This window comes from Castanea sativa, chromosome 1 (genome assembly GCF_040712315.1).
Source record: "Castanea sativa cultivar Marrone di Chiusa Pesio chromosome 1, ASM4071231v1".
Lineage (NCBI taxonomy): Eukaryota > Viridiplantae > Streptophyta > Magnoliopsida > Fagales > Fagaceae > Castanea > Castanea sativa.
Window position 1 is genome coordinate 82,036,710 of NC_134013.1, and position 26,522 is coordinate 82,063,231.

Genomic DNA, 26,522 nt, shown 5'->3' on the forward strand with positions numbered 1-26,522 from the left:
CTTTATCCCATTTTTTTATTCCACTTTATACTCATCCAATCATGATTCCTATGGGTCAAGGTGTTTTTTACTATTTTAAATTTTGGTTATTTTATAAGGAAAAGAAAAAGGAGTATGTGAGAAGTCGTAATTAGTAGAGTATAAAGTAAAATATAAAAAGTGAGACATAAGATTTTTATTCATTTGTCTTGTATTCTATTTTAGGATATCCCAAAATATATATCTCTTTGAAAAATTAATAGACATAAAATTGGTTACTTCTATAAATTATCCTTTACTTTATTTAAACACCACTCTTTCACTAAAGGTTAAATTAAAAAAAAAATAAAAAAAAAAGGAATTTTAGATACTTATATCTTCTTTTATTTGGAAGACAATGTTAGGATTAGTGCCTTAAAATCCAATTTATTGTCATATTTTAAGTAATAGTATTTAATTATATGAGACTATTTGTACATGAACTAATTGGACATTATCATATAATCCTTGAAGTGCATTGTATGTAATCTATTTGCTTTAGTTATAAATGATATAAATCACAAGTTTCTTGTAAACTAAAAAACGTAGTTCATAGTCGATGATGCAATCGGGTGTTTTATTTGTGAAGACTATAAGGCCTAAAATGCAATTATATTTTCATAGTGGTATATATTATATAATTAATGATATCTTTTGACTTGTTAAAGAACTATAGCCCAAAACATTTTGAAGTTAGAGCTTTATTTGTCCATTTGGACCCATCTCAAGCCACATACTAATGCCCAATTGTATTAGCCCAAAAGGCAAGCCCAATTAATGAATCAAATGATTATTCAATAAGAGTTATTAAATAAAATAACTACCTAGACAATTAAAACATAAGTACAAATGTACAATTAAAAGAAAAGAAAACAGTTTTCTCTGGTATCTCTCTTCAAACAAACTTTTCATAATACAAGAAAAATAACTTGTTAAGGTCAAACAAACTTTTCATAACACAAGAAAAAGAACTTGTTAAGGCCAGAATGAGGTTAGTTGCAGGAAGCTGTTACAAATGAGTGTACTTTAGTTCGGAGGTTACTTTTGTGTCAAAGTTGTGCTGATGTTTAATAGATTGATGTGTAATCATGTATTGTAATTGAGAAAGTAGTTCGTTAGTTTGCTAGGAATACTAGAATTGGATACAAATAGCAAGCAACTAAATTGAAAGTACGTACTTAGTTAATTAGTTGGCTAGGCATACCAGAATTGTAACAAATTGCTGGCAACTGAATTGTATAAAGGGAACAAAGATCTCAATAATGGAATCATTGAAGAATTAACCCAAGCCATTACCTAATCTCCCTTATTTCCTCTCTTATCTCTTTCACACTTCTTGGAGGCCGGGTTGGCCTCAAATTCAACCCAAACTATCTTCCTTTACTACTTAATCCTTAGAAAGATCTTAATAAAACGTACAAAGAATTGACCACACATCTTGGGCACCGTGTGAAATTGGGGTAAAGGTTGAATGGTTTTTGAGATTGATCATCTACTTTGTTTCTTAAAATCACCACATTAAGGTATGCTTTCTATTTTTGTTCTAGAATTCAAGTTTGTATGCTATTTTTCATGAATGAAGTAGATTCTTATGTTGTTTTCGCTGTATTGTTTTGCATTTGATACAAAACTATGTTTTCCAACAGACAATGCATAGGACTTTTGGTGCATTTGATTGAAGTGAAAATAAGGAGGGTAGAAAATGTAAGAGAGAAACATGAGAGATTTTAGGTGAGAAGAGTGTTTGGTTGGAGTGATTTGGGGGGAGGGGGGGGGGGGGGAATAAACGGTGGGGCTTGGTTGTTTTCTTCTTGGGCCCACCATTTTTCAGCCCCTGCCCCCCAACATCCCTATCCACCCTCCAATTGGATAGAAAATGAGGGGAGAAAAGGTTGGTTGGCCCACCAGTTTTTTTCTCTTTTCTTTTTTTTTTTTTCTTTCTTTTTATGGGTTATTTGCTAAATGTTTGGCTTGCTTATTTTATTCCAAAACAATTTTTTTTTTTCAGTTATAAAATATTTATATATAAAAAAGTTACATAATAGGGGCATAAGAGTAAATTTATGTAAACTTTATTTTCCATCCCTCCACTTTTTCATCCTTTAACCAAATACAAATAAAGAAAACTAAAACTTTTCCATCATCTCCCCCATTTTCTATTCTCCAACTTTTCCATCCCCAACCAAACCCACCCTATGTGCTAAGTGACATTCCTTTATAAAACCTGATTTTCTAAACCAAACATAAAAAACTTGGTTTGACTCAACCTTTCAATTAACTGAGTTAGTATATATCATCCTAAAACTTGGTTAAACTTTGGACAAATGGGCCTATAAAATTAAATGTAAACTTTGGTAATTTTATCTCAACCTCTCAATTAAATGAGTGAGAATAGTACTAGTGGCTTGGTTGTTTTTTTTTTTTTTTTTTTTTTTTTTTTTTTTTTTTTTTTTGGGAAGGAGTGGCTTGGTAGTTGATACATTGTATTTGTAAACTAAAAAATCATTAGATATTCCCAAAATATAGCGACATAATATTTCCTTCTTTTACATTAATTTAATTAGCAACATCCACAATTGAGAGAGAGGGAAAATACTACGTCACTATAGTTCCTAATTACTGGATGATTACTATTGTAATCCTAAGTGAGAGATCTCTTATGGTGCATTTATGATATTGTGCTGGCTTATTAACTAAGTTCGGATCCAGGTATCAGTTGGCTTGCTGGAGGGTCCAATGGTGTTCCAAAGTGTAGTCCTTAAACTCTTCATGTCCTTACTCTTTTTCTCTTCAACCATCACCACTGCCATTGCTACCTTGCCAAAACAACAAGAGCTAGATCGAATTTCAGCACTGCCTGGACAACCACCAGTCACATTTTCTCAATTTTCCGGCTATGTTACGGTCAACGAGCAACATGGACGCGCTCTCTTCTACTGGTTGACTGAAGCCACTTCTTTTCCTGAAAAGAAACCTCTTGTTCTTTGGCTCAATGGAGGTTAGTTTACTTGTTTCTCACTTTCTTTTAATTTCCACCGACTATACTATTCTTTTGTAATTCTAGGGTGATAGGATAACAACAATTATCAATGAAAAGGGAAGGTCATAACCTCATTAGCTAGGTGCTTCAATATATTTGTAAAAGGTTGTACACAACTATAGAAACTCAAATAATTTTTTTTTTTTTAAGTAGAAAGGTTATACGTATTTTGTTATCCTTTATGTGAAAAATTAATGAATGCTCTAAGGGAATTAGTTTTGAAACATTTTTAGAAACTTTTTATAAGAAAAGAAAAGTATAACTAATTTTTTTGACGGGTTTTTATAAAATTGTTCTTAAATGGTTTATTAACAATTTTCTTAGAGAATTTGTTAACAAAACACATCTTTCGATACTAACTTCTAACTATACTAAAATTATGCTACTTAACAAATGATCACTACTCTATTTTGTACCTACCACATGGCTTAACTTCACAAAAGATTGACCTGAATCATCTAATTAAAAATTATACATTGCGTAATTGTGCAGGGCCAGGTGCTTCATCGGTGGCATATGGAGCATCAGAGGAAATCGGGCCATTTAGGATTAACAGTACTGGTTCATCTCTTTATCTCAATGAGTATTCATGGAATAGAGGTAACAACTACTATTCAAAATAATTAATATTCAGCAAGTTGGTAAACCTTTATCTTTGCTAATTTGTGGCTAAAATTTATCACATCTTTACTTTTTGTGCTAACAGAAGCGAATCTTTTATTTCTTGAATCACCTGCTGGTGTTGGTTTCTCGTACACAAATACAAGCTCCAATCTTAAAGATTCTGGAGATAAACGGACTGGTAGTAGATTTTGATGATTTTTTTATTATTATTTAATTTCCATAAAATTATGATGTAAGTGAATCCTATGCGCTACCAATTTTGTGACACAGCTGAGGATGCTCTAGTATTTCTAATTAGTTGGATGTCAAGATTTCCACAATACAAACATCGAGAATTCTACATTGCTGGGGAGAGCTATGCTGGTATATATATATATATGCAACAAATAACTAATAACTTATTATTACATAATTATGAGTAATGCTAAATAATCTTAAGCTAATGTTTTAATTTTTTTTTATAGGGCATTATGTTCCCCAATTGGCAGAGAAAATTGTCGAATACAATAAGGCACTCTTGCAACCCGCCTTCAACTTTAAAGGATTTATAGTAAGTAATACATAATTAACACAAATTTGAACACCAAGTTTGATCATAACTCTAATTAAAAAATTTCAATCAAATTATGCAGGTGGGGAATCCATCATTTGATAATTACTATGACAAAATTGGAATTATAACATATCGGTGGAGCCACTCAATGATATCTGATAAAATCTACCAATATATTCTCAAGGAATGCAATTTCAAGGAGGTAAATGAATCATCGGTATGTGCTGGTGCACAGACGTATGTCGAGAGATATGAGCTTGGATTCGTAGATCAATACAGTATTTATACAACACCTTGCGTCACATTAATTAATGATACTTGGAATCCTCCAAGGCTAAAAAATACTCTATTGCATCGAAGGGTTTCTGGATACGATCCATGTACTGTGCATTATGCAGAGAAGTATTATAATCTACCGGAAGTGCAAAAGGCAATGCATGCAAATGTTAACGGAATTCTTCACAACTGGACTGCTTTCAGGTTTTCTTTTAACGACTCGATACTTTTTGTTTATGTATTTACTTTTTAATAATTTGATAATTGGGAGGGAGTGATTTGAACCTAGATATCTTTATTAGAGACATTAATGAAAATGTGAGTTGAGCCATAAGGTTATTAACTTTGTTTGTTTATTTTTAAAATTGAAAACATAAACCTAAGTTTTTGATGAATACATCTAATGCTTATATATACTTTATTATTGTGCAGTGATGGTATCCACAACAATTGGACAGATTCTGAATTTTCTATGTTACCGACATACAAGAAGTTGTTTGCAACTGGTCTAAGAATCTGGGTTTTCAGGTAAAAGTTTTTAAATTCTAGGGATAGAAATTTTTATAATTAAAGCAATATTAATTTTATATTAACATCACTTATATTAACACACATTACGATATTTGTGCCCTGAACTTTGAACTTTTTATAAATAGATATGAATAAATAAATTATATATCACATTGCATGAGAAACGTTAAAATCGGCAAAAATTTCACCATTGTCTCACTTTTGTTCTCCTCCTTAAAAACTAGAATAGAAATATGATTTCCCCATAGCATTTTGGGTAGTGTAAGTTGTGATCCTTGGAAGTACAAGGGAAAGGCAAGTTGTTCGTTGTCTACTAGTCCATGTGTTTGAGGTTCTATGGGGAAGCTTCTCCATCATAATTTGGTACAATACAGTACAATCTTGATGAAGAATTTTCTTGGATTTTGTGCACTAAATTGCCATAGATCAATATTTGTACCTGGGTACTTGCTGTCACAGTCACTTGGATTGAGATCAGGTGCAATATCCTGAAGCAATTCACCCACTTTCTCTCACAAATTTTTTTACATTTTTTACATTTTAACTCTAACTTTTTAAATCTTCTTTAATATCTTTTATTTAATGTTTGAAATTGAAAGTTGCTTTTTCAACTTTCAATTTCAGTCATTGATTACAATTACATCAAGGTATTGCACCTAATCTGAATCCTGGTAAACATTGGCTTTAGCATCACGTTGTAAGTAATTTTTGGCCGGTGACTTGGATTGGGCTACGTACAACTACAAGTGATGAGATAATATTAAGACACTACAACAATGAACAAAAAGACTATGTTTAAGAAAAAAAGACCATGTAAGACTGAAAAATTGAAAATTTTATTAAATTTTTTATAGTTTTTTTAATTTTCTATAAAATACTATTAAAAATAAATAATTAATGTGTGTCATAAGAGTATACATTAATCAACTCATTTAAAAAAAACCTGTATGAATAAAATTTGGATACAACCCATCAAAGAAGAAGAACAATTCTCTAACCTTCTTTCTGATTCATTAACATGCGCACTGTAAAACTATTTGTATTAGGTTATGGCCCATTAAATCATCTTCCCTGACCTGATATTTGATACATTTTCCGCACAAAAAGAGGCACTCTACAATTTCACAATGTCTAGTCACATAACATCCCAATGAAAATTTAACATTAGAAATCTGTCTAAGATTACAAAATTTTTCACAACTTCTCCTCATAATTGTGATGTAACAAAATGTGAGTGGTAAAATAAAAATAAAAAAGGTGGTTTATATGAAAATGACAAGCAGTCAATTACAATTTATCATGTATAATAAGTATCGTAAAAATTATGATTTTTATGTAATACTAGAATTATTCTAATATTAGTGTCGGTAGTTCCTTCACTATAGATTTCATCTCTTGATTTGAAAGGCCATAAACTTGGGCTTGCATAGCCATCTTCCTAGCTTGTACACTTCTTGTTGTACCAAACTTCAAATTTATAGCCAGTCCTTAAGCTAAAATTTATATTTTGAATAACTTAAGATTGAATGCTTTATCGTAATTATGAGAGAATTGGTTATCCGTTATCACTCTGTAGTCTATACTCTATATGTGGCTCTTGCATGCAATATTTCTTTTTTTTTTCTTTATTTATAAAATCTTGCATGCATATTATGATCCATTGTGTTTGCCTCCCATGCATTATTGATAATTTACTGTTTATAGCCTAAAGCTTTTGTTTATAAACATACTCAATTCCATATCAAAACAAACAAATAAGCATAATAAATATTATGAAGCCTTGGCTACATGAGAGGTTGTGGTGATACAAATTAAAGAGCAGTGTAAATGCAATTGCTATTGGTTTGAAAAGTAATTAAAATGTAGAAACAAAGGGAAAGATCTAATTTTTAAGGCAATTGCTTCTATGTTGATGCAGTGGGGACACAGATTCAGTGGTTCCAGTGATTAGCACTAGGCTAGCCCTCAACCATCTCAATCTCACAGTTAAAACTAAGTGGTATCCATGGTACGCAGATGATCAGGTAATTAAACACAATTTCTTACCAAAAATCAGTCAAAACCTCAAACACACTAACAAAAATATATAGATAGGTAAATAAATATTCACAAAGAAATGTTACAATAATATGAAAATTAAACTTCTTTTATAGGTAGGAGGAAGGACAGAGGTCTACGATCAGCTAACTTTTGCTACAGTGAGAGGGGCTGGCCACGAGGTTCCAAAATCTCAACCCAAGCGAGCACTCATTCTTTTCAAATCTTTTTTGGCAGGGAAGGAATTGCCAAAATCTTGACAAATTACTTGGGGATGATAACTAAAGAAAATTGATTATCTTTGAGCAACTTATTAAGTGTGATTGTTTTATGATTTGGATTGATATATTACAAATCTAAAATTAGTGCCTCTATATATGGAACAAGATCCTCTCCATTTCAAGTCACAAATCCAAAAAATAAATCTTAACCTTGTTTGAGAAAATTGAGAGGATAAACCGTGGCATTTTCACTAATGGCTTCCCTTTCCTATGTGTCATGCCATTTAATTTAGAAAGCCAACTGAGTAACCCAATTTCAATCCTTAATTAAGGACCAAAAGCAATTGAAGTGCATCGCAGATATCAGTGTGAGATGAAGAAATATTTACTCTAAACCCTCACTGAGGCCTAGAGGCATTCCCAAGCTCTGGGCAAGATCACTCACCCTTTCTTCATGGCCTGAAAAATATAAGGGCTGAGACTTTCGGTTTTATAGCAAAGGTGCACTACAAGAAAGTTTGTTATTTTCAACGGTTGAAAACGTCGAAAAAAGTATTAGAAACCATCAAAAAAGTATTTTTGACGGTTTAAGTGACCGTTGAGAACCGCCACTAAAAACTGTGTCGAAATTTTTTTTCTACACCCTATGTAACCGTCAAAAAATGTGATTCACTTTTATCAACAGTTATTAAACGTTGAAATATTATTGAAAACTGTTGAAATATATGTTGTCTTGAGATAAATTTCAACAGTTTGAAACCGTTGAAATAAGTATTTAAAATAAAAAATAAAAAATAAAAAAAACTAAAGCAATACCCTTCGCTTTGAGCGTCTTTCCAGTACCAAGAGGCCCATATAGCAAAATTCCCTTGGGAGGCTTCACTCCAATATTTTCAAAAGGCTCTGGATGCCTTAAAGGCAATTCCACCAACTCATGAATCTGATTTATGTTTAAAAAATCAACATAAATCAGTGAAAAATGGAAGACGATGACTATGTAACACCAAAGTACTTAACCCAACTTATTTATCCACCATAAAGCAAAAGTATTAGTATTAGTATTAGTAGTTAGTACTAAAAAAGATGGCAATAACACTACGATCACAATGTGTGAACTCTAAATTTGTAAACTTTAATACATTGGTGGTGGTGAATATAGATACTCCTGCATAGTTTAGGCCTATGATTCAAAACCATCATCACAGTCCAACATACATGGCTACATAGCTTAGAGAACAAGAATTGTATAAATAAATAAAAAAAGACCACCAAGAGGGTAACAGATTCACAATTTAATGTGTAGATGTAGAGCAAGACAAAAGTAATTTTCCTGTAAATTCTACCACTTGTACGTTCTAATCATTACATATGGTAGTAATTTCATTCATATGATATCATAGTGAGCCAAAGAATATTTAGAAAAGTAAAGAGGAAGTCACATGTTTACTTTGCACAAACTAAGAATTTTGGAAATCATCATCATGAGATCTGTTTTACACTTGAAGCAAAGGGTGAATCAAAACTTGCAAAACTTAGCACTTGACAGACTGCTGATAGCTCAGACTGTATCTACAAGAAGATGTATCCAGCCAAAATAGAATGAAAGTTCATACTTTCTCTACAAAACTGACTGATTGTTCTCTTCTATATACTTCCAACAACAACCTGCAATGGGAAATTAACAAAAGATTCAATAATTAACAGCACAAGAACCATCGTGGTTTGATAAGAAAATAAAGCAAGACCTTCTTCTTGTATGGATATTATGAGTTGGAAAAATATCATTTTCAACCATGACATTTTGTATTCAAAACATAGCTAGTAGCTGGAAAATTTATTGAACCATCACATATCCCCAAAACCATTTCTTTTTACCCTTTCTTAACAAAAAAATGGCAGCTTGAAATGTAAACAGAAAAGTGTTAAACAAACCCAACCATCCAAAGGTTACACAAAAAAAAAGGTAACAAACCCTTTACTTAAAAGAACAAGTAAAGTTAACAAACTAACTTGATTGGTAAAGTTAGTACTTGTGCTAGAAAATTCTCAACCCGATTAACTTGTGCCTTCAAGAGTTGTACATTAGCGTCACTCTCCTTGTGGTGTTCCTCAGATTCTTTCAATTTCCTTGGAAGGTTAGCATCATTCTCCTTGCTTCTTTCCTCAGATTCTTTCAATTGCCTCAAAAGGTTTGCATCATTCTCCTTACGTCTTTCTCAGATTCTTTCAATTGCATTTGGAGGTCACGAATAGTAGATGAAGAGGAACCCCATAACTCTATAGGACTAATACCATCACCATAACCACGAACACGACCATGATGTTCAGGTCCAAATACGTCTACAAACATTTCATCATCAGACATTTGCAAAGACCCTTCAGCCACTTTAGTAGTAAGTCTCTTAAATTTCATCTGCATTAAAAGAGCATTTATAATTTTATACTACATTTGCTAAAAGCACATAAAAAAATATATTTTCTAGTAGCATATAAAAATAAATCTTAATAAAAAGTTATACAATGTTAGGCATAGTTGTATGTTGGGTAATAAGAGGGTGGGTACTAGTTTGTATGTTGTATAATAAGAGGGTGTTGTGATGCAGTGCAGGCTGTGTTGTGATGCAGAGCTATGATGAAGCAGTGACTAGTGCAGGCTGTGATAGTGTGCTAGTTGTATACGTGCGTAAGTGTTCATATGTGAGGTACATCAGAGTTGGTTGGTAACTGTGTAAGTCAGTTAGAGTTAGTTAGAGACCGATGGTCATTGACAGTTGTTTTGGTGTTGTATAAGAGACCAATGAGTTGTATAGTGGGTAATCAAGCAAAGTGTATTTTTCAATGCAACCTATCCCTTTTCTTTTCTTGTTCTTTCCCTTCTCTAAATTTTGGAGGCCTAGCTGACCTCGAACCCAGCTACATAATAAATCCACAAATCCAATCCTAACATACAAGCAGTTTTAGGAATTTCCATACCAATGGTTCCAGTGTAGTTTCATTTACAGCTTGCCCATTAGATCTCGTATGTGTGATCTCAAATAATTGAAGTCGGCTAGGATCTTCTCCAGTTTTCTCCCTCTATCATTAAACAACACAAAGCATAGACATTCCATAAAATGTCTATCATTTAAACAACACAAAGTATAGACATTCATAAAATTTCAAGCACCATAAATAACTATGCAAAAATATTTTATCTTAAAAAAATTAAGTTTCAAAGATTGAGAAAATGATATAGACAAACCTCTTCTTCACTTCGTTGTTGGAAGCTTTTTGATCCAGTAATGTGAATGATAAAGTTTTTGGAACGACTATACTTGTTTTTATCACACATATTCTACATTCAAAAACATACATTGGATTAAAAAATATTTTTAATTCTCCATAAAATTTCACAAGATAATGATTTCCATATGTAGTAGTACCTTCCAGTCCTTATTGCTCCATAAATTCACAAGATAGTTCCAATCATCATCCGTCATGTTAGGTGGCAAAATTTCTAGTGCCTCCTCAGGATCCTCCTCATATGGCTTAAACCATTTTTTCTTCAAGGAGCTTCGGTAACTTTTGTATGACCTATTCATTTGCCGCCAAACAAGAGTCTCTTGACCCTCAACAATGACGCGTTCCTAAAAAATGAAAACTAATAAGGATTACAATTGTGCATTATAAAGAAAACTTTTATTTCAAAACACTTTTAACGCACCAATATATAATCAAATAGCTTTCTTTTGTTTTGATAAGGCACCTCTCTCCAATCTTTGACTTGTAAAGGTACTATACTAATCCGTCTAACAAGGGCAGTCCACTCCGATTTGAATACTCTAGAGTATTCCCCTACTGGTCTTCGCTTTTTCCATATGATTAGGAACCTTTCCTTTGTAAAAAGTTTTGCAAGTTTTAGATTTCGTGTAGCCCCTCGCCCTTTCTTATTTCCTGTGTAGTCAAAAAAATTGATAGACACATGTCAACTATAGATGGTTGCAAATATTAGAATGGTAATTTGATAGACATGTCAAAAAATGTAGTGTTTTAGTTACCAACTCGTGAGCCACCACTTTCACTTGTTTCAAACTCTTCTCTTGCAATAGCTCCATTATTTCTAGCACTTCCAGCTGCTTCTCTTGCCATAGCTCCATAGTTTCTGGCACTTCCAGCTGACTCTTCTCTTGCAATAGCTCCATAGTCTCTAACACTTCTAGTCAACTCTACTCTTGCAATAGCTCCATTGTTTGTAGCACTTCCAGTAGACTCTTCTCTTGCCATAGCTCCATAGTTTCTAGCACTTCCAGCTGACTCTTCTCTTGCAATAGCTCCATAGTCTCAAACACTTCTACTCAACTCTTCTCTTGCAATAGCTCCATTGTTTCTAGCACTTCTAGTAGACTCTTCTCTTGCCATAGCTCCATAGTTTCTAGCACTTCTAGCCAACTCTTTTCTTGCAATAGCTCCATTGTTTCTAGCACTTCCAACTGACTCTTTTCTTGCAATAGCTCCGTACTTGGGAAGGAATAATGAAGACATGTATGTCACTTTTCCCAAAAAGAGCAGAGACATTAACAATTCCATTATTAAAAGTAGGCATATCTAAGGACATTAAGAGTTAATTAATAATTTTTTTTATTTATGAACTACGTACTTATGAGTGTACATATATAGACATTCATAGGTATGAAACATTTTTGTAGGAACATATTATAAGTAGTATAATACAATAAAGTTTAAATGTGTAACCAACTTCTTAGGCTTAATTAATGATGGCCACTAAAGCTTTGAACAGTGTCTCTACCCAACTGGCAAAAGTACATAAGTAGGCAGAACCACTTCAGATAGAAAGGAAATGGCTAGGTATCTTTAAACAGTCAAATAAAAATTCTCTTATATATTCATACCTTGTTACGGTTCAGCATCATTGACTTTTCCATTGTCTTCATAGCATATAGTTCACCTGTACCTTGCAATTCCACCAAATGAACACTGCAACAAAAACCACAGCAATTTAATCATAAAGAAGAGCAAAGAATCCAATTTTTACTTTAATGCTTTTGATGTTAGGCAAGACCTTTGTGTGACCTGGAGAAAGACAGCAATTTTAATAGAGAGGAATTAACACACTAAAAAGTGTTAAGAACTCATATTTTGGTCTCACAAATTCTAAGAATTAAGTTAAATTCTCAACAATTTCAATTTTCACAATGATTGGTGATACCCGTGAATGGTTATTTTGCGTCCTAAATCAAATTTTGTAATGTGACAAGAAGAATCTAGATGCTAGACACCGTATTTCTTATTGCCTAAAAGCACCACATATCAAACTATATATATATATATATATATATATATATATATATAAGACTTAAAATTAAAAATAAACAAAATCAAATCAAGTACGTAGCATTGGTGAATAATTATAGAGTAGAATACTAAAAGTGAGACCACAGGTTTCTGTTCCTGGTTAAGCCATATCAGTTGGGATCCAATCCTCTTAAATGTGATTTCAATAATTCCAACAGACACTCTTTAATTTGTCTCTTGCTCAATTTCCACTATCATGATACCTATGTTACTCCTCAGTCTTCACCCCCTATTTGGTCTAACACAACAGCGTCTCTCTCCAGCATTATTTTATTTATTTCATATTTTGGCCTTCACGGGTCTTGGTTCTCACTAATTTTCTACATGACAATTTGCCCCACAACAAACTTTTACTCATGGTCTTTACTTTTTTATATTCTCCTCCCACTATTCCTCCTTTGTCCTAATCTGCCCCACAGTCCAAACCATGCCTGTCCCTTCTTCATCTTCTTCTTCTTCCATGTTTGTTTTCACTTGTTTGCTCATCACTTTCTTGCTTACCCTTCATTCCTCAAATTGTCTATCCAAACCAACCAATACCACTCGCCAACTCTCAGTTGACTACTACGCCAAATCATGCCCTCAACTCGAGCAACTCATTGGGTCCATTGACAAGCAAATAAAAGCTTAACAGAATGTATGAACAGACCAAATTCATGAAGCTAACCTAGAAACACACATTTAAATTATCAAAATGTGGTATGGCTGATATCATGGTTCCACGAGGAGAAGGTAAAAGAGTTTTAGGTCATGAGACATTTCCAAGTGGTTTATAATTCTACCAAAATGGCAAAACTGGATTCGTGAAACTAATAACAAAATCAGTTATACACATTCACAATGATACTAAGACAGTCAATTTATTATACTTGAGGCATAAACTTTTTCTCTCTCACAAGCACAGTTTAGATTGAATTTTCGTAGCTCAGGAAAGGGAGACATAATATATTTCTCAGCTGTTCACTTTTATCCTAGCTTAAACACCACCTCCTTGACTATAAGTAAGCACAAACAGAGGGAGAAAACCATCAACTCTATTGTTGCTATGAATGGTAAAAAAAAAGATATCTTGATCGCTCTTATCTCTACATTCTTGAGTTTTACATATCTACACTGGTGTAAAAATTCTGGAGCAAATAGAATTGAAAGCATCTAAAGAGGAAAACAGCACATCTAGAATAATATTGGGAAATATGATGCAGTGATATACATGGCATCAATAGAAACAGGAAAAATGAGTAACAACCAGACAATATATTCTTTCACCAGCTCATGTCATATTTCTCCTTAGTTACCACAATCTTTATCTTCACTATCAAGAAATACATTGTTTCCATCTGGCCAGCTGATAGTCACCTGTTTGAGCCATCATTGACATTTGAAATACTGAAAGAGTCCAAAGACTTGTTTGACAAATCAGAAGAATCTTCACTTAACTAAGTTTCGACAAAATTAATTGGAAGAAAAATGAAGACCCCAAGAACTCCAGCAACAGAAAAAACTTTCAAACTACATGAAAAAAAAGATATTGATCAGTTGAAGATAATCTAGATGAAGATCTGTAATAACAAGTCACATGGCTAACCACTATGCTGGTAAAAATAATTGAATGGGATGCATGTAATAGGGGAGCAAATGACTGCATTAGAACCAAGGTGTCTGGCACAACAAAATTAAAATTAACATAGTATCATGTTATCAAAAAATGGAAGAAAAGAAGGATAGTAGAAAAATCCACCCCTGAGCAAGATGAGTAGAGTACAATATTTGTAAAGAAGAAGCTAATAGTTCATCAACATCAGAAGAGAAACCCAATAACTAAGACCTAAATTGGCTGTTGAAATGAGAGTACAATAGCATAATGAATAATCCCTTTTTTGTGATTTGTAATAGGTTTTTTTTTTCCTTTAAGTCAATATTAGGAAACACAATTAAGGATTTCTCTTCCCCTTCTAAACTTAGCCCCAAGGCATTCAAGTCCTATCATCAAAAAGATACTAGGAAGGTCACCATTGATTAATGCACCAGGCATATTTCTAGTCAGGTGAAGCCAATGAGTTCCTTGACTATGCAATTTAGGACAACCACAGGTCTATGACTAAGTTGTAGAATTTCCACACTCATATATTGGCAAGACAACCTTTCCAATCAAGTCACCTGATAGGGATTCAAACAGACAATGTAAAATCTAATAGCAGAGAACTGGCCCTAATAATATTAAATTATCCAAACTCGTGAAGACATTTTGATAATTCGTGAAGACATTTCCAATTTATTGTTAAAAGTTTAGATTACCCAAACTCCTAACCCTTCACTTCCACTTGTTTCAGTCATTGTTCTGGAATCAACAACCCAATCCCTCTCTTCCCCTCTCTATGCAAATACTTATCCCGATACAATGGGTTCGAGGTCAAAACTTTTAACCCTGAATTCTCACTAATCTCCAAAACCTCCGGGAACCCATCACCACACCCTTTTGACATCCCCACATCAATCCTTATCGCCCGATTTTCACAAGCCACGCTAATATTCTAAAATTTGACCACATTATCAGCCTCATTCACAATCCACATTTTTAAAAAATTATTGCAAACCTATACAGATATTTGTACAGACAAAGATATAGAAAATAATGTTGAAGTGACAGTACAGTTAGACCTTAGGAAGGTAAAGAGAAAATTATTCCAATATTTTCACAATCCGCATTTTTTTTTCAGAGAAACCTATTACTATAAGCCTCAAAGCTGAATTCCAAAAGACCATTGAAAAACACTGATGAAAAACGCTTCAAACTCTAAATTCCAAAAGACCATTGAAAAACAAACCTAAATTATACAGTAAGAGTAATTATATTAATAAACAATAATTCTAGATTTGCAGTTTAATTATACAAGTTATATACAAAAATCCAAAATCAAAAACAAAACGTTTATGCTATCTATGGAAAAACAAAGAAATAGAAAATTGAAAGTTAGGTTTTCAAGGAGAATGTGAAATTGGATTCATCAATTTATAGAAGATACCTAATCAGAGGTTTGGATAGGGAAAAGTGTGAATATATACAATGTTTGGATGCGATTGTACCAACTCGGTGAATCTGAAGCAAAGAAAAATCAACCAAAGTCAAAAACTATGTTTGGTTGCCGAGAAAATAACAAAAAAACACAAGGAAGGAAGAGAGAGAGAGAGAGAACCTGTGAGGAGCTGAGAACCTATGAGGAGCCGAGAGAGATGTGAGCTATGAGCGAGAGCGGGAGCAGGAGTGAGAGCGAGAGAGCCCCTTTTGGAAATATCTATCTCCTTAACGTTTCTAAGAGTTTAAAATGAGCTTTTATATAATATAATGTTATTGTTTTTCAACGTTTTACAATCGTTGATACAAAATTTAATTTATTTTCTCTACAGTTGATCAAGCTGTTGATTAAGCTATTCTCTCTTTTGACCCCCTTTTCCTACGGTGCCTGCATAAAAAAAAAAACTAAAATAAAATATTTTTTAATATTTTTTTCAACAGTTATAACAACTGCAGAAATAATGTGGCGTTCGGTACGGGGAATCCACATTACTCTTGGCATCTAGATTCCTAAGAATGTGATTCATTGGGAATATCTTAAGATTCCTAGGAATGTGAGATGATAACGCTTGGTTTATTTCCAGGAATCTTAAATGAATTATTTATTTTTCCTATTATATCCTTAGATTTGAATGTGAAGTACCAAGTTCTTAAAAAAAAAAAATCTTCCTCTAAATAGATAATGAAAAACCAAATATAAACTATTAATTATGAAAAATTCATTAAAATTATAGTCTAATATTTCAAAATGACAGGTACAATACAAAAATAACTATTTAAATTCTCAAATGCTTTTATTCTTAATAATAATTTTAAAAGGGTTTAATCCATAATAATTTGTTTTATATTTTATGTTAATTGCTTAAATGATAATGAAAAATGGTTAAAATTGTCAATTTATAAAAAATACAATTTCCTTTAAACTTGGGAATCTGGATTCCCACCTGTTTTAAAGGGAATCCACATTCCTACTGAGAGGAGAATCCAGATTCTCCTGGCATCTGATTTCTTAGCGTGATTTGCAACCAAACATAGGAATCTTTAAATATTCCTGGGAATCCTAAAATATTACCCCGTACCAAACGCCACATAAGATTATGAATTTCCTTATTTTTACTTGTACTCAACTGTAGAAAATTAAACTTTTATTTACATTTTTTTGGTGACCGTAGATATAAATATATTGAAAAAACTCAAGTTTGTTGTAGGGGTGGTAGAAGAGTTTCAATCACACAAAAAAAAAAAAAAAAAAACTGAAATTCTCACCTAGACACTCTTCTGATATGCATCCGTGTACGCCTCAATAACTAAAAGCGAAAGTTTCTGCACCTAATGGAAAACATATATGTTTTTTTTAATAAGTATATGTATAAGTCTCAAATAGTATCCATCATTTTAATCAGAACCCTAAACCAATTGGACACTTTAATTTCCTACATTTTTAAAGATTCTACACAATTGGAAGGTTGACAGACACCGTATTAATCAATTAAATAGTTTAAATTTTTTTCCTTCTTTTCTAAATATATTTCCAAGATATGCACTCAATAATAATTGGATCCTTAAATGGGCATGTTTCTCAGCCTAAAATCTAATGGTTGAGCATCATTAGATACTTATCAAGTTTTTTGTTTTTGTTTATTAAGTTAGTGTTACCTAGAATAATTTTTGCTGGTTTTCCACCCTTTTCCTCCATTCCAGAAAATTCTCTTCAACAATTTTCCTGTGAATATGTTTTCCAAAATTTATTCTTAAAAGCGATAAACAAAAGTATATTGACAAGGTCAAATTCAACTTTCATTAGTCAAGCCAGGCCATCAAACCAAACCAGAAATTTCCACTAATAGTCACCCCAAACTGCTAACTTTTAGGGTCCGTTCGGTGAGAGGAGTGAAAAAATGGGAGGATGGAAAATTGTGGGAGGATAGAAAAGTGGGAGGATGGAAAATATTTAGTTTTCCCTCTTGTGTGTTCGGTTGGAGGGGTGGAAAAGTGGGAGGATGAAAAACTCTTTTGTTCGGTTGGAGAGAAAAATGGAAGGATGGAAAATGTAATTTATATAATTTGACTATTATACCCTAGTTACATAATATGTAAAAAATAGACTTATTTGTACTTATTACATAATATAAAATTTATCACATCATATATATAAATTTTTATTTTTATTATTATAATGTAAAAATTAGATTAGGTCACATTGAAAAAAAAAAAAAAGAACGTTCAGGTCACGTGAAAAAAAAAAAAGAAAAAAAAAAGAAGAGAGAACATTGTTTCAGGTCACGATGAAAAAAAAAAAAGAGGAGAAAATTGTTTCAGGTCACGATGAAAAAGAGAGAGAGAGAGAGAGAGAGAGAGAGAGAGAGAGAGAGAGAACATTGAAAAAAAATAGATGGGAAGAGGGTATTTTTATAAAAGAGCTACCATAACACTTTTCTCTCCAGATTTTCCTTCTGATTTGAAAGGGGAAAAAAAAAGTGAGCCCCGAGAGAAAACTTTCTTCCCAGTTTTCTCTCCTTCCTATTTTCCTTTCCCAAACGAACAGTGAAAAACAGTATTTTTCACCCTATTTTCTTTCCTCTATTTTCCATCCTCCCTACTTTCCACCCAAACGGACGGACCCTTACATCATATTCTACTTACGTAGTTTCAATTATTACAAGAGGTATACAAGCCATTATAATAGCAATACATCTAAATGGCAATGGATCAGTAACAGCAATGAACATGCCCATAAGGATACAAGGACAAGAATAAGATAGTGAAAATGCAAAGACCCAATGGCTACAAAAGGTTTTCAATAAACAAGAACACCTCATCCAAGATTAATTATGTTGCTTCAGGGTTCATGTGGTTATCATGGGACTTGAGTGATTCTATTTGCTTTTGTATAGCATCTAATCAATAAATCCACATTCCAAACCAGTGTTCCATAAATTCTGAACAATGATATAGAGAGATCCAAAACAGACCCTTTTAGGAATTTAATAGATGTGAGAAAATCTTGCTATAAGAATACGTTTTACAATTTTTTTTTTTAAGGACCGTCTCCTCCCCCAATATATAAGGGACGGAGAATGAAGTGCTAAGTTCAATCTCATACCGATTTATAATAAAAATAAAATAGGCAAACTAGACAGACCTCCCTTAAGGTTGTACCAAATGACACTACCCCTCAAAAATTATGGAAGAAATGACACTCATTTCCTTGAAATTTGTATAAATACAAAAGATAAATCCCTGAATGACTTCCCAAATGAAATATTTCATTAAAAAAAAATTCCTATCCAAAAAATGGACAAAATGACACTTCTACCCTCTCGAGGTTTGTATAAATAAGTAGGAACTTTTTTTATAATAAAAATGAAATATTCCGTTAAGGAATTTAGTAAGAGAGAGAGCATGGACTAGTTTGTTGCATTTATACAAACCTCGGGAGAGCATGGACTATTTTGTTGCATTTATATAAACCTCAAGGGAAAAGTGTCATTTTATTCTTAATTTAGGAATTCAGTAAGAGAGAGCATGGACTAGTTTGTTGCATTTATACAAGCCTCAAGGGAGGAGTGTCATTTTATTCATAATTTAGGAGTGTCATTCGGAAGACCTCAAGGTAAGTAGGTTTAATTTATCCAAATAAAAGTGATATTAAGATGAAGTGAGAAGTATGTGTAACTTGAGGATACTCACCTCTGGTCCTAATTCCATTGCAGCCTTAATGATCTCTATGCGAATAGGTTGCAGGTTTCCAAATAGTCTAACCTAAAAGCATCAATTAAGAATTATTGTAAACTTCATTGAATAAATAAATTAAGGCATGTAATTAACATTAAGACATGATTAATTCATTAGAGGCTTTTTTAGTTTTTTTAAATAAAAATAGCTCAAACTTGAATCGTGCCCGTGGACGGTTTTCACGGGTGAATGTAAGAAAAGAAAATAGTCTTTTTTTAAATTTAAAAAATTTTGAGTTCTTCATGTTCATCTTTTTTTTAAAATTTGAAACCATTAATATTAATGCTTTCAAATTTTAAAAATTAAATTTTCACTTTTAAAAAATTAAAAAAAAAATTTTGATTACCAAAAAAAAAATTTTGTAATCAATTTTTTTTTTGTTGGTGGTTTTTGGCTATAGTGGCGTTTTAAAATGCTGCTATAGCCAATTTTTTAAAACATGAGGATTTCTAGCAGCGTTTTTAAAACGATAAAAATGCTGCTATAAGGTATGGATCTATAGTGGCGTTTTAAAACGCTGCTGTAGCCTTTTCAAATAAAATAGGGCCTATAGCAGCGTTTTGTAAATGCCACTATAGGTCCAGTTTTTTGTAGTGATAATAATCGTTAGATTCTTTGTTTTTTTTTTCTTTAGTTGGGACTTCTACTCATATGTCATATATCCAACAATTTGGACTTACATTCATTTGTCAAGTTCAATCAAATTGTATGTAATATATAGGTAGCACATTTGTCAAGATTTTCATGAGTTCACCTAAGTCAGAATTTGAAATTTGTCTTAAAACTTGCACATCAAATAATTAAAATTGATCAATCAAATTTGGTGAACTACTTTCATTGTAAACCAATATGAAACTAATTTAATATTTGTGGAAGGATGACCAAACTCCAAATCACATTAACAAGACAAACAAGTTTTTCTAGGACAATCTACCACATGGGAGATTGGCCAATTAATTACAAATAATTTGTTAGCATAAAAGTAAATTAACAAGCCAGTTTCTAAAAATTAAAATTCCAAGTGGTTTTCCTTTGTGTTGAAATTCTTACTATTTTTTTTTTCCTTTGCACCATCACCATGTATTCTTTTCACTTTCCATATAAAATAACTATAAAAAAAAAACACATGACATATTGAAATTGATAGAACATAAAATATAATACAAAAAGTATGATAGGGAATTTGTTTTCTTTCTATATTTTGGTCATAAACAAAAATTCTCTATCCTATTTTTCGTATTCCACTTTATACTCTACAAATAACGATTCTCATGTGTCATGATTTTTTTTCTATTTTGAATTTTGGTTATTTTATAAGAAAATAAAAAGGAGTATGTGGGAAGTTTTAATTAGTGGAGTATAAAGTAAAATACAAAAAGTGAGACATAAGATTTTTATTCATTTGTCTTGTATTCTATTTTAAGATGTCCCAAAATATATTCCTCTTTGAAAAGTTAATAGACATAAAATTGGTTACTTCTCTAAATTACCCTTTACTTTATTTAAACACAACTCTCTCTCTCTCTCTCTCTCTCTCTCTCTCTCTCTCTAAATTTAAATTAAATATTGTTCTTCTCAAAAAAAATTAATATTGTAATTTTAGAAACCCATGTCTTTTTTTTTTTTTTTTTTTGGGAAGACAATGTTAGGGTTTGTGCCCCCAAAATCCAATTTATTATCATATTTTAAGTAATTAAATTATTTACTTATATGAGACTATTGTATGTAAACTAATTGGACATTATCATATAGTCTTTAAGATGCATTGTACGTGATTTATGTAATTTAGTTACAAAAGATATAATAGACAAGTCCCTCGTAAACTCAAAAACGTAGTTCGTTGTCGAAGATAAAATTGGGTGTTTCATTTATGAAGACCATAACAAGTCAACCAAGATGGTTTGTCTTGATCATAGAATTGGGAGACTTCTATTTAATGTGATGGTGTGTCTTAAGTGCTTAAGACAAATTGAAGGGGACCACTGTAAGATTCACTATTTAATTAACAATTATTACATGAATAATAAATTTCACGAATTCTATTTTTATAAACTCCTAATCCTGATACGATTGTGACCACTTTCAAGAAACATACGTTGCTTTGACTTATCATAAATGAGATCTAATATAACAATCAAAACCTCTGTATTCCAGGCAACTACAAATAGTGTTAAAGGAACACATATTCTCAAAATTGAATCCATAGTTTCTTTCAATAGAGACATGAAATATACCATTGAGATAAGTTTAATGAGAATTGGTTATTCAAAGTACTAAGATGATCACTTCAGTAAAAAAAAAGTTACTAAATTTTATACTTAATGAAAGATTAAATTTCATAAAATATATAAATAACTAAAATATTAGGACTCAAGGAATAAAATAGTAATTCACAAAGTGACAGTTTATTATAACTTTGTTCAATATGGATATTTCATGAAGGGGTCAAATGATATCATATTAAAGTTTTGGGATATAATTTATTAATAAGGCTTAAAGTACAACTATATTTCCATAGTGATATTTGTTACATAATTAATGGTAACTTTGGACTTGTCAAGAGATGATGAAAGCCCAAAACCTATTGGAGTTAGAGCCCTAGTTGTCTCTTTGGTCCCATCTCAAGCCACATATTAATGCCCAATTGGGTTAGCCCAAAAGGCAAGTCCAACTAGTTCAAACATACATAAGATGGAAAGAAAATAATTTTCACTTGTATTTCTCTTCAACAAACTTTTCATTATAAAAGAAAAAGAACATTTGCAGGTTGCTAATGTGCCAAAGCTATGCTAATGTTGTGTCTCTCTTTATCTCACTTTTTTTTTTCTTATCTCATTTTATACACATGTTTCTTGTTTATTTAACTTGTCATTGTTTTCCACATGATATCTTGATGCGTCTTGTTTAGTGCCTTTTAGGAAAGACAGGTTAAACCCAAGTCAAGATTCCGAGATTTCTTCTTGCAGCAACTTCCAAGGTTCAAATCTTTTAGACTAAGCTTACTTTCTATGTAATCAATTGGGGAGATTGTTAGTTTAATTTTCTCTCATAATTAAGTTTGTGGTTTTGTCACGGATTTACAAAGGAGGAGATTTTTAGGGTCATATTTTCTATGTATTGGCTTATCCTTTGACAAAACGCACTTTACTTGTAGTTGAGTTAATCTAAGTTGGGTTTAATGTATCAACAAGTGTGTGAAGTTTACTTTACAAGTGGTATCATTAAAGGCATGAAGATTGATCTAAGAAATAAGAGAGGAAATTTTTTTTTTTTTTTTTGAGGGGGAAAGTGAAGAAAAGTTGTTTCATTAAATCTCGACCCTTGTTTCGACACTAGCATCTATCGAGACATAATGAAGAATTCTCAACACAAGCTCAACACTTCTTGAAACCCTAGCCTCCTCCTACAAAAGAAAGAAATATTGCTACTTTTCTTGAATGCCTTTGGGTTTTGTAATCAAGCAAAGTCTCTAGCATCAACATTGAAGATCTTATCACTATAAGAAATCTGGGTTTAGGTGGCGTTTTTTTTATTGACATTTTTAAATCTGCCGCTATAAGTGGTATACTATGACATTTTTGAAAAATGCCGCTAAAGAGTGAGCTTTTAGCGACATTTTTTAAAAAACGCCAATGTTATTCAAAACAATAGCAGCGTTTCTAAAAACGCCGCAACAAGTATAGTTTTAGCAGTGCATATCTAGTTTATAGTGAAATTTTCTTAAAACATCGTTATAGTGATTAAAGAAAATGTACTCAGCATGTTGCTGGAAAAAAGAAATACTCTATAGCGACGTTTTCAAAACGTCACTATATGTTCTCATCTTTTAACATTCCACCATTATTTTCAGTTCCCACACTTTTTTCCCTCTTTATTTTCCTACACTATCTTTTTTCTTTTTCTTTTTTATTTCTTTTGTTTTATCCACTCCGTGTCCCACTTATTGTTCTTTTCTTTCTTAACTTCACTATTCTTTTGTCCCATTCTTCTTTTCTTTGTGTTCTTCTTCATAGTCTTTTCTTTGTGACCCACTTTCTCCAACACCACCACACATCTTTTCCCTTCCACCCACTGCCACCGCCATAGCCACCATGGCCATCGTCGACCTCCACTAAGACCCACTACCACCACCATACTCTTTTCCCTCTTTTTTGTTGTTCAAGTTTCTTTAGAGTGTAAGTTTTTGTTCTTGGCTTATGGGTTTGCTTTGATTTGGTTTTTCTTTAATGGGTCATGGAGCTTTTGTGCTAATTTTTGCTATTTTTCAGTTTTGGTTGGAAAGTTTTTCTTGTTAAAGTTTCTCTAGAGTGTAAGTATTTGTTTTTGGCTCAAGGGTTTTCTTTGATTTGGTTTTTCTTTAATGGGTCATGGAGTTTTGTGCTAATTTTTGCTCTTTTTCTATTTTGGTTGGAAATTGGTAGAGAAAACTCTTATTCAGATTTGGCTTCTTGGGCAAAAGGACTTGAGGATCAAGAGCTGAATCATTGTAAGTATTTCTTTAGAGTGTAAGTATTTGTTTTTCAATATTATACCTTCTAGCAGTAGCAGGGGATGGATCCTTATCAATAGCTAGGATGCTTCTTCTTTTTCAATATCTGCAACAAAGTCCCTCTTATTAATACACATTAACTAAATGGAACTATTAAATTAGAAGAAGAAAAAAAATTGATGATTCGGGTAATATAGGGGCTGACTACAAGTTAAGAAGTACTATGTAAATCTTGTTTTTTTTTTTTCTACTTAATTTTCCTATAGTTTGTAGATATCGAATTTTTTTTTTTTGTTTTTGTTATTGGTTTTGTGGTTTAGCTAGCTTGAGATTAATTTTTAAAAAGAGTCTACTGCCCACTAATGTCTACAAGGAGATTCTTCCATTAGATGAGGATTTTTGCTTAAAAATTATCTCTTCAATGTGTTATCATTATTCAACATATGTGTGTGTGTGTGTGTGCGCACGCGTGCACTTTAGTTTTGATTTTTTAATTGAATGCAGTAAAAGGCTGTTTATGACTGTATATGGAGTTGATTTGGAGCACCTGTTTCAGTTGAGACATTTAGGCACAATGGGTGAGTTTTCTTATGTGTACCAAATGACAAAGTTTGGATATAATTAAACTTCAAATATTATTTGCAAAGTAGTCTTTAATTTTTCTGCCTAATTGTACCAAGTCTTGACTCATTAAAGTTTTTTGCAATGGCACCCTTATTTGCCTTCCACATCATTTAATTGTCATCTTTTATTTTTCGGGTTAACCACTCACTTATTGTGATAAGTTTGGATTTTTTTTTTTTTTTTTTTTGAAAGGTGCATGCTTGGCTTGAGCATAGTAAGTAATTTTTGCTTAAAAATTTGTACTTGAAATGTTGATAATTGTGTTGGGGTGGATTGTTGAGTTGGAGCAAGCGGGTGGCTTGCATGGTGCTATAAGTCGGTTTACATTCATATTGGGAGTGTTCATTATTTTATAAAAATTTGGACTTCAATACTTGTAAGCATTCTATATTTGTGATTATGATAATTGTATTGGGTGGATTGTTGTGTTGGAGCAAGCGGGTGGCTTGCATGGTGCTATAAGGTTGTTGCAATTGACATTGGGAGTGTTTATTAAATTTGAAAATTTGGATGGATATTGTTGAGTTATATTTGTTGATTAATTTTTAGACTTCAATACTTATAAGCATTCAATATTTATGATTATAAATAATTGTATTAGGTGGATTGTTGCGTTTGAGCAAGCAGGTGACTTGCATGGTATTATAAGGTCATTGCAATTAAAATTGGGAGTGTTTATTAAATTTGGAAATATTGATGGATATAAATAACTTATATTTGTTGATTAACTTTTAGACTTCAATACTTGTAAGCATTCCATATTTTTTATTATAATAATTGTATTGGGTGGATTGTTGTGTTAGAGCAAGCGGGTGGTTGCATGGTGTTATAAGGTCATTGCAATTGATATTGGGAGTATTTATTAAATTTGGAAATTTGAATGGATATGGTTGAGTTATATTTTTTGATTAATTTTTGGACTTAATACTTGTAAGCATTCTATATTTGTGATTATGATAATTGTGTTGAGGTGGATTATTGAGTTGGAGTAACCGGGTGGCTTGCATGGTGCAATAAGGCGGTTTACATTCATATTGGAAGTATTTATTATTTTTTGAAAATTTGGATGGATATTTTTTAGTTATATTTGTTGATTATTTTTTGGACTTCTGAACGTTTTTAGACCCCTGTAACACAACCAGATTAACCTAGTTATTTAGCCAAGTGATTAACTTAGGTAAATTATGCAGATCTAGATTAACACAAAACAATCATATCATGCAAAGCAACGGAAATATAAAGAACGCAATGATATGATGACCCAGGAAAACCAAACCTGTAAAAAACCTAGGGAGGATTTAACCTAGCTATCCTCAAGGTAAAACTGAATCTACTATAAAAGAATTGAAGTTTACACAATAGCGACTTAGACCACTAACATCCTATTGCTACCTCGAGTAGGAAACTTACTACCACGACCACGTGACAGCTCCAAGTTCACGGACTACTTCTTTCGTAGATTCCCAGCAAGCACAAGCACTCCCGCTTGTATATCTTTAAGCTCTTAATACAGCAACTGAATGATCATCAAGTTCTTGACATAATCTTGATTCTTGATAATCCTAAGTCTATGTGAAGGCAAACACCTCTAGATCTCACAAGAGATTCACACATACAGCATAAACAAAAAGACTCTAGAGAGCTTTTGGGTACAAACCCTAGATCCAAAAAGAGCCACTCTCTTCTCTCTCTTAGAAACCTTTAAAAACGTGCTTAGGGATTCCTTTATATAGTGGGAGAAGTAGATCTGAAACTCTAATCCTTAATGGGCTTGGGCTGAGTTGGAAAAATCTGCAGAAAAACAATCTGCACGACTTTCAATCGGTCGAGTCTAGTTCTCGATCGATCGAGCCAGGCAGAATTGCATAGTAAATTCTGCACCAACTCGATTCCAACTTTACATTAAAGACACATACTTTGAGCAGTCTAAACAAGACTAAAACGTTTTG

General features: G+C 32.3%; 2 protein-coding genes across 12 annotated transcripts; one reads left to right on the forward strand and one right to left on the reverse strand.

Annotated features, from left to right (window-relative positions):
- The first annotated feature begins 1,894 nt into the window (after positions 1-1,894).
- Positions 1,895-7,339, forward strand: LOC142635479 (serine carboxypeptidase 24-like). Its single transcript, XM_075809626.1, has 10 exons — positions 1,895-1,909; positions 2,728-3,016; positions 3,551-3,658; positions 3,765-3,860; positions 3,953-4,045; positions 4,147-4,232; positions 4,315-4,715; positions 4,944-5,039; positions 6,961-7,066; positions 7,196-7,339. The coding sequence occupies exons 1-10, from the start codon at positions 1,895-1,897 to the stop codon at positions 7,337-7,339; spliced, it is 1,434 nt and encodes a 477-aa protein (XP_075665741.1).
- Positions 7,340-8,613: 1,274 nt separating this feature from the next.
- LOC142622192 (uncharacterized) lies at positions 8,614-15,948 on the reverse strand. 11 transcript variants are annotated; one of them, XR_012841874.1, is made up of 11 exons: positions 15,847-15,948; positions 15,676-15,749; positions 13,899-14,161; positions 12,190-12,274; positions 11,338-11,797; positions 11,004-11,233; positions 10,723-10,926; positions 10,542-10,634; positions 10,274-10,375; positions 9,331-9,713; positions 8,614-8,965 (listed from the first exon to the last, which is right to left on the reverse strand). XR_012841874.1 is itself a non-coding variant. In XM_075795631.1 (11 exons), exons 6-11 carry the CDS (start codon positions 11,561-11,563, stop codon positions 9,483-9,485), a joined length of 1,086 nt encoding a protein of 361 aa, XP_075651746.1. In that variant the 5' UTR covers positions 11,564-11,797; positions 12,190-12,274; positions 13,948-14,008; positions 14,090-14,161; positions 15,676-15,749; positions 15,847-15,948; the 3' UTR covers positions 9,324-9,482. The 11 variants fall into 11 exon arrangements, 10 of the variants coding, with proteins under 10 accessions (XP_075651746.1, XP_075651743.1, XP_075651744.1 ...); XM_075795631.1 differs by lacking the exon at positions 8,614-8,965 and having other exon boundaries at positions 9,324-9,713; positions 13,948-14,008; positions 14,090-14,161; XM_075795628.1 differs by lacking the exon at positions 8,614-8,965 and having other exon boundaries at positions 9,324-9,713; positions 13,899-14,008; positions 14,090-14,161.
- Positions 15,949-26,522: the final 10,574 nt, after the last annotated feature.

Excerpts from the sequence above, each read along its gene's own strand:
- LOC142635479 (XM_075809626.1), top strand. Across the intron at positions 4,233-4,314 it reads TCAACTTTAAAGGATTTATA|GTGGGGAATCCATCATTTGA; the intron begins GTAAGTAATACA and ends CAAATTATGCAG. Across the intron at positions 5,040-6,960 it reads CTAAGAATCTGGGTTTTCAG|TGGGGACACAGATTCAGTGG; the intron begins GTAAAAGTTTTT and ends ATGTTGATGCAG.
- LOC142622192 (XM_075795632.1), bottom strand. The coding sequence starts at position 11,563 with ATGGCAAGAGAAGAGTCTACTGGAAGTGCTACAAACAATGGAGCTATT. Across the intron at positions 10,635-10,722 it reads GGAGCAATAAGGACTGGAAG|AATATGTGTGATAAAAACAA; the intron begins GTACTACTACAT and ends TTTTGAATGTAG. Across the intron at positions 9,714-10,273 it reads AAACTACACTGGAACCATTG|ATGAAATTTAAGAGACTTAC; the intron begins GTATGGAAATTC and ends CTTTTAATGCAG.